This window comes from Papilio machaon, chromosome Z (assembly GCF_912999745.1).
Source record: "Papilio machaon chromosome Z, ilPapMach1.1, whole genome shotgun sequence".
Lineage (NCBI taxonomy): Eukaryota > Metazoa > Arthropoda > Insecta > Lepidoptera > Papilionidae > Papilio > Papilio machaon.
Genome location: NC_060016.1, coordinates 1,406,121 through 1,414,581, shown reverse-complemented (window position 1 = coordinate 1,414,581; position 8,461 = coordinate 1,406,121). Strand labels below are relative to the sequence as shown.

Here is an 8,461-nt window from a genome sequence, read left to right as displayed (position 1 = left end):
CTATCCGTATTAATACAACGTTGGCATTTCATCCGGCCATGTTCTCTACTTAGGATAGTCATAGTATATATACAGTAGTTTTATGTCATTTATAGGTTCTTAAATCAATAGCTTTGTGATGAAACTTAATTATTTTCTTCAGATGCCTTTAAATATTTGAAATGTAAATATTTTTCCTTTTTCAAAATTTAGTTACTTTCCGTGTAATGGGTACAGTTGCTAATTTATATGTTTATTATTTTTTGTACATTTTATTTATAAATGTAATTGTTGTGGTTATAACGGTTATTTGTTATTTAGGGAGCGGATGTATTTTAAATTCTCATTACATTTGAGATTTCGACATTGAGCAAACATCACGCGTCTCGCATGGTTATGGCACAAGTAACTTGCAACACTGTTTTCTTAGCCTAAATGTTTCCGACAAGTATAATTATTATAAATATAAACATTTTCGTATACTTATGCATTATTTGTAGATGTTTTAATACTATTTTGATATTGATATCAGTTGTATTTTGTATACCATATTGGAAAATTTACACTTAGTGTAAATCAAGATCCCGTGCCCTCCAGACTTACGTCATTTAATTAAAGCAAAGTTGAGTTCACTGTGTTCGCTTTGTAATAACATTACAAAGTCATATCAAATATTAAATGCTACTTAGTACGAAGGAATCTGAACTCGGGTTTCGTCAAATTAGAATAAAATGGAAGTGTACTTAACTAATCGTCACTTTCTCTCCATTTATTCAGTTATTTCGTATTGTTGCCCTAAACTTACTGTATTTATTTCTTCAAAAATATAATTTAAAGTCTTTCCTTATAAACCAGCCTAACTATTCCAATGAATATCGCTCTCAGATGCAACGCACGAGTGTTCCAAATTATTACTAGGTTTACGATTATTGTTAACAAGAAATTTGTTTGAAATAGGCCAACACTGCACTGAGTGGGTTAAACGTTTGTTTAGAGTAACTCAATATACTTTAAATTAAATCATTTAAGATCCGACACTTTGTGAATAACAATAAATATCCGTTTAGGACAGTTATTCACTGATGTCGTAAATGTATAAGTCGTTGCTTATCAATTTATTTAACAATTGGAGACGTATGTGAGGACGATCATTAACCTAAATCAACTGAATACTATAAGCATTTATATTTACAAACTGTCAAATGTTGAATTAATTATATGTTGGTAGGTTTTTCGATACTTAGTTGTCTGTTATAGAGCCTTGTTTTTCAATAGTAAAAACTTAAAGCAGGTGACTTACGAAAATATTAAGTAGTTGTAAGTTTCAAATAAATTCTTTTTTCTTGTAAATTTGAAATTAACGCTCGCCAACCCTTGGCGTAGTTAACTTGCGCGGCGCGTTGTTCCCACCCGAGCGAGGATCATGTTGGACTATACGAAATTGCCGGGAAATCCTCCAAGCACTCTTCTCCCCACACTCTAATTGCCTCGTTGTCCAACGATTTATTTATGAATCGTGATCTGTTAGCCGTCGATGGACTTTATGTTCTATCTACTTAAATTATATTCGTATTTCATCCAGATCGTTTGAGACGTTTGAGGTACCTAAAAACAAACATTCACCCATCCATCCATCCGTATTTCTAATATTAATAATATAAGATGTATCATTTTTTTAAATAATAGATTGTTACCAACATTAATTAACGTATTTTATTTATATATCAAGTAAATAATATTTTCTGCTATGTTTCTAATTATCCAGTGTTAATATAAGTACTATAAGAAACGATATTTTAGATTTGTCTATGTAGTCAAAGAATTAGAGTAGTCAAGATCTGATCCAAAAATACAAAGTATTCAGAAGTAAGTAGAAATAAACATGAAAAAATCAAGTTCATTCAAAAAATGAACATTTTGTGCTGTAGATGTAACTCTGTACTAAAACCCAGATTAAAAGTTATTATATAAAATGTGTTTCAAAGGTTTCTGTATACTATCAAATGAAATAAAAGCTGAAAATTTGGAATAAGAAGGCAAAGGGGCCGGCAAATCGGGATCGTTATTAAGGCGGGGCGGAACCTTAGCCGACCAATCCACAAACATTGATAAGTACCTATTCCTGAAGTCAGCGGAGCCAAATTTGCCGTTGACCTTTATATTACATAATAATATAATAATACAATGTGCAAATACACTACCATCTACACACGATCGAAAAATTATGGCATAAATGTTGAAATACTAAGCTGTCGCCCGTGACTCCGTCCACACAGAATTAAAAAAAAACATAATAAGTAACCTGTGTTCTTTCAGACTATGATCTATATTTAAGCCAAATTTCATCGAGATCCGTTGAGCCGTTCAGGAGATACCTTCAAACATTCATCAATCCATACATTCAAATACTCGCATTTATAATATTTAGCATGATAACTTATACTTAGAGTTTTTAAGTGGATTGAATTTTAAAAAGAGTAGTATTTAAATTAAAATTTATAGAATATACTTAGTTATTTTATAGTAACTATTCGTTTTAATGATTAATATGCCGTTTAAATTCTGACCCAAAAATCTCGATAGGTTTGTTTCAATCTTAGCCACTGAGTTGTAAATATTAATTTTCTATAAATTTTCTTTTCAGAGTGCAATAGCAGAAGACATTTATTGGGAAGATGCAGATGATTCCTTAAATGAGTTCCTGGAAGTTAAGGAACCAGAATCTGGACTCATCAGTCATTTGCGTCGGTTAAAGAGACAGCTGTTTTGTAAGTAATCTTACTTCTTACTTAACTTTATAACTGAGACTTACCAATGCCATAAGTGATGGATGGATATATTTTATGAGATACCTCTGAAAAAGCAGAACGATTTTGAAATAAAATGTAATTCTAAAATTAAAACATAAAAAGATTGTCATTTTATGTTATACGGATATATTTTGCAGCCTTTTTCTATAACCTGTTATAATATTAAATGTTGAATATGCTCACAATCTCTCCACGCCATCCATTATTTTTTATACGCGATATGTAAAAATGACATGAACTGATAAGAAACTGTTAAAATTTCCAGCTTCATTCGCCGATACAACTGAAGATCCGGCAGAATATGAATCAGCAACGTCCGATCAGTTCGATGAAAACGGGTATGTGGTCTATATTCTAATTTAGTTAGTTTACAAAGTAACCTGACTGACAGGAGGGTAATTTTTTACGAGAATATGGTTAATATGTAACTGTTACATGTTCCATTATCCTGAGATCAACATCAAGTTATTAAGATCCACTTTTTTTGAAAAATCCTACTTCTTAAAAATCGAAGACAAAAATCAAAATTAGTATTAAACAATATGAGGCTATTTGTTGATATACAAATTACTTTTTTATAGAAATGATGTTGACGACGACGAAACTCCAATCGAAGGTTCGGGAACATTCAGGAGAGATCCAGATAATAGGGAAAGTAAGTAATTTCAACTTTTATAACATGTTGGTGCTTAGCAAAAAAAGGAGGAAAGAGTTCGAAAACACTTCCCGTTACCTTAAACTGTAAATATAATATTTTCAATATTATTAATTCACAGAAACACTCCGCGTTACTTTCGTGGTGATGGAGCCCTTCCAGATCGAATACTCCGACAGAGACTCTGAACAGTTCCAGAATATCTCAATAGGATTAGCAGACGCAGTCAACAGCCTGTTTGATTCAGTTTCCGGGACTCAAAGAGCCAGTCTTGTCAGGATACAGTAAGTATTTTCCTTCTACAATAGATAGTCTGTAATATACTGTAAATAGCAATGAAAAAGTAGTCACAAGTCGAAAAAGTGTTTCTAAATGCTGTGAGTCTCTCTCTCTCTCTCTCTCTCTCTCTGTGTATGTACACACATATATATAGGGTTTAAAATATTCTTTGATTGCTTGACCACAAAAATTTTAAGATTTCTAATTGTTATCAATTGGAAATTTTCTGAAACACTAAATATATTACCGTGTTGTATTTTATTGTCATTAATCTGGTTTACTACAATCTTGTACTATGACATTCCAGGTCGAGGTTATCGGACGAGTTTTCGTGCAAAGTGACTATGGATATCACAACATCTGGGTTCGATGACACTAAGGAATTGGCGAGGATCCTTCAAGATCACATCAGGCAAAGAAGACAACTCGGAATCTTTACAGTAGACGAAAACGAATTTTTATCCACCGATATAATTGACCCAGGTTTGTGTGATATGTTTATTTATTTATTTATTTTAGGAAGCCAACATATTACATGAAAGATACATCATTAGTTGCAATTGGCCTTCGGATTTTAATAGGACAATTATATCTTTATTATTTGCAATCGTTGTTATGAGGAATCATAAATAACTTAATGTTGAAGAAAATAACTAATGAGAGTTTATCGTTAACGACATTGTTTGTTAACGATAAACTGAAAATAACACGTAAAAGACACTCACTTAAAGGCAAGGCTCATAAACGATATTGTGAAACTACACGATTAAGCTACAAAAATTTAATCTTATGTTTTTTATTTTATTTTATTTTATTTTATATCGATTTTTTCTTATTTGTTTATCAATAAAAAGAACATAGACATTTTTCTCTAGTTGTATTAGGCATTTCTTAGTGCCATGACCACCTCCACCTATGACATGCTTTTTAACGGTGATACACTGTTTATTCTGTCTGTCTGTGTCTCTGTCACATTACTTGAACAGCATCATTAGTTTATCTGAAACAAATTTCTGCACCGTGATATACCTAATTCTCAGAAATTATCTGAATTTTTCCTAAGAATGTGTCCCAAGTGTCGAATTCTTGAGATAGATGGTATGAAAAGTTGTTTTATTTGTAAGCATACTTATAAATAGTGGTCTAAAATTCAATATATACGTTATATTATTTAGGTACTACTAATCTGGAGTGTGCTGCTGATGAGATAAAGTGTGACGATAATCATTGTATTGCTAACTGGGCTTGGTGTAACGGTTCTCCGGACTGTCCCGACGGCAGTGACGAAGCGTCGTGTCAAGATCAAGGTTTTTTTTTTATTTATTTCTTTTTTTAATACTTTTTTAACATTTGAATCATAAAGCACATTGACACAAAAACTGCAAATAACTGGCAAATTGATGATCATAGAGTATTTTTTTAATTTTTATATAAATTTACTTATTAGTAAGATTTAAATCTTACTTCTTACGCTAGTATTTAGTGATTTTTTTTTATTTATTTTACGTTTACTAGAATCCGAAGGCGAAGACCAGACCAATGAAGTCGATCAACAGACTTCGACGCCGACATCAAATAGCCAAAGGAAACCAGATAATGGTGATTAATTCAACATTTATTTCCTTTAACATAACTGTCTTTGTTAAATGATTTTTTAAATTGGTTTTCACATTTTTTTGTTTTTTGATTTTTTTTTGTTTGTTTAGATGGCCTTGATACGTTTAGCGTAGCACCGAATGGAGAAAACGAATTAATTCCTGAGACGACTACACCTCGCTCAGAACGTAAATATATTTTGTTCTATATATTTACTTTTTTATTTACTAAACAATATATCGAAATTATTTAAAATAGGAATCGGTATTACAAGGAATAAAGATGATAAATTCATTAGGTTACCAAGTGTCTGTAGGTTTTTTTTTGTTTACCTTATTTTTTTATCATAATTTAGGCGGGGATGGTGATGAGGGTGACGATACCACCTCAACTGACACAGAAAATGAAGTTATACCAGAAACAACTACAGCCCAAATTGATTGTAAATATTTTTTTTATTTTTTTTTCTGTATCGTGCTTCATGTGTCATAACTTCATAGTTTTTATTCATTCATTCTTCTTCTATTGTATTTCTAGTTCTATTTTCATCTTTATTCTATTCTTCTTGGAAAATCGAAACTCATTTGATCAAAATTTGGGATCTAGCAAATAATTGTTATTAGCAGTTTATCTTATCGCTTTTCGGGATTTCTGGCACTGATTTTTTATTTATATTATATATAAAATATGGGATTTTACATTTTAATTGCAGCGAGTTTACGTGTCAGGAATATTAGTAGGTTTTTTGGAATACACAGTCACACTAAGGTTTTTTAACTATAACTAATGGAATATCTAAGTGTACATTTGTCATACTAAGTCTATACTAAGGAAGACCTTTAGCCACTCTGAGTGCTGCATTGAAACTGTTAAACTAATCTGTATGTAAATAGGTATATGTAAAGATTGTTAATTGTATATTAGGTATATGATGGTGGTTTGTTAATCCATCACTCAGGGTACTTCCCTAGTTTGGATACCTTGATACGTTAATCGTCTCGCTTGCTCATCACATTTCAATTTTTTTATTTTCAATATTGTTAGTGATTGTTCATTATAAGATAATTAATAATAATTAAATCCAAAATAACAATTTAAATTAAATTAAAACTTTGTAATGAGATATTTAAATAGTTTTATTAAGCATTTTTTTAATTGAAATAACAAAAATTACTGTGTATTTCAATTGTTTAGTAATCACGGTTATTTTTTAATTACCAGAAAAAAACCAGGTAACGTAGAATACATATAAGAATTTAAATATGTAGTCATTATACGACCAAAAATTGGATTTTATGAAGGATAATTTTTCGATTTTAATTTTTATATATTTATTTTCAAAATATGATCAGTATCGGCAACAGAATATGCTATAGTTTTCTGGTAATTACAAAACAACACTGAATTATAAAATATATTTTGCATAAATTATAAAAATATGTTAACAATCATATTATTATTAAACGAGCATGGGTGGCTCAGTGGTTAAGCACTTGACTTGTAATCTGCAGATCTTAGGTTCGAGTCCCGCCATGTACCAAGGTGTTTTTCGATTTACATATGTGTATTTATCCGACGTTCGTACGGTGAAGGAAAATATCGTGATGCAACCTGCACATATGTGTGCATTCTCCGGAGAAAAAGTCGCCACGTTCCGTCTCCCGAAATGGTGAAAATTAGATTGCGGAGGTTCATTTGACCACGCCAAATGGAGGTCCGTGATCTCTGCCTACCCCTCTGGGTTACCAGGCGTGAGATGTGTCGTATTATTATTGACTCTGTGCAAAGATTTCACATATATATATATATGGATGCATAGCGTATACTCATTCTATTTCTAATTATAAAATCATATTGCTGTTGTTATGATTTCTTACAATAACCTAACCAAACTGCTAAATCATTCACTAGAACAAACCAAATTCTTGGTAAAAGGTTCATATAAATGGGGGGGGGGGGTTTGGTTCATTTTCACGTTGGTGTGCTTTGATCAATCGTCTATTTCTCTGTTATCCTAGCTTTGTAATTCATTAGGTGGTGGGATCACTTTTCATTGTTAATTCCTTCCATTTCTCTATGTCCTCGGAACATATGAAACAATCGTTGACATTATATTTTTTATTTGGTTCCATACTAAAGCATGCGGACTATAGAGGACGATAAAACTTTATGCAGAACAAGTTTACTACCAACAAGCATAACAACTTAAGTAGGTACTAGGTAACAAAGTATATATTAAAAACTTGTGTTTGTGGTACAGCGTGCGCGGCGTACGAGTTCAGATGTGACAGCACGCGGTGCATCCACCTGACACAGCGCTGCGATCGCCGACAGGATTGCGATGACGGCACAGATGAAGCCGGCTGCCCACCGGGTAAGTCAAACTATTATTAATTCAACTAAGTTGTTACCTATTACAAGAAGGCACGGGAAAGTGCGATTTCTCGTTTTAACACAAGACGCGAAACTTGAAAGACGACGACTTGACTGATCGATGGCAGTTTGATTAGTATAATATGACGAAAACATTACTCGTGACCGTTTGGATTCCACTCTTCATTATCAGGAGGAACTCTAGTTATATTCGCGGCGGAGCTGATTGGTTGTTATGGACAAAAATCATAATCTACATTTTTTTGTTGTTTAAACCAGACACGCAGAACATAATTAAGTATTTTATTTATTTTCCTTAAGTTTTCTGTAAAAGGAAAATTTTCTTATGTTCAGTTCTAAATTTAAAGGAACCATTAGCATGTTTACTCTAAAGGGATCTCGATAAGACATTGAGTGACGTATTTAACACGACATTTCCTTCTATTGTAACTAGACGATTGTTCTCCAGGTTATTTAATAGCATTAAATCACTTGCAATTAATACAATTTCAAATGTCGATTCAGTTGAAGCAGATAAATTGTTAATGATTACATGAAGAAACTTATTTATGAACATTGAACATCGAAAAAGTTCGAATTGCACATTTAAAAAGAGTTGTACGTTTTTGTTATATTTATTATATAGTTATATAGTTATAGTTATTATAGTTATTTGTTAAATGCTCGAATACATTTTAGGATCGTATATTGCATCTAATTTGTTTTTAAGTGAAGTAACCGTTGCGTACAAAGTGAGCAATCAAAAGGT

The 8,461-nt window shown here is 31.8% G+C and overlaps 1 protein-coding gene across 1 annotated transcript; it reads left to right on the top strand.

The window, feature by feature from the left end:
* The first annotated feature begins 375 nt into the window (after positions 1-375).
* LOC123723455 (basement membrane-specific heparan sulfate proteoglycan core protein-like) lies at positions 376-7,944 on the top strand. The gene is made up of 12 exons (XM_045686089.1): positions 376-384; positions 2,624-2,747; positions 3,055-3,127; positions 3,371-3,444; positions 3,566-3,728; positions 4,031-4,206; positions 4,899-5,030; positions 5,239-5,322; positions 5,430-5,507; positions 5,675-5,761; positions 7,580-7,693; positions 7,886-7,944. The coding sequence occupies exons 1-12, from the start codon at positions 376-378 to the stop codon at positions 7,942-7,944; spliced, it is 1,173 nt and encodes a 390-aa protein (XP_045542045.1).
* The last annotated feature ends 517 nt before the right edge of the window (positions 7,945-8,461 follow it).

Coding starts and splice junctions, on each gene's coding strand:
- LOC123723455 (XM_045686089.1), top strand. Junction 5,031..5,238: donor AGCGTCGTGTCAAGATCAAG/GTTTTTTTTTTA, acceptor TACGTTTACTAG/AATCCGAAGGCGAAGACCAG. Junction 5,508..5,674: donor GACTACACCTCGCTCAGAAC/GTAAATATATTT, acceptor ATCATAATTTAG/GCGGGGATGGTGATGAGGGT.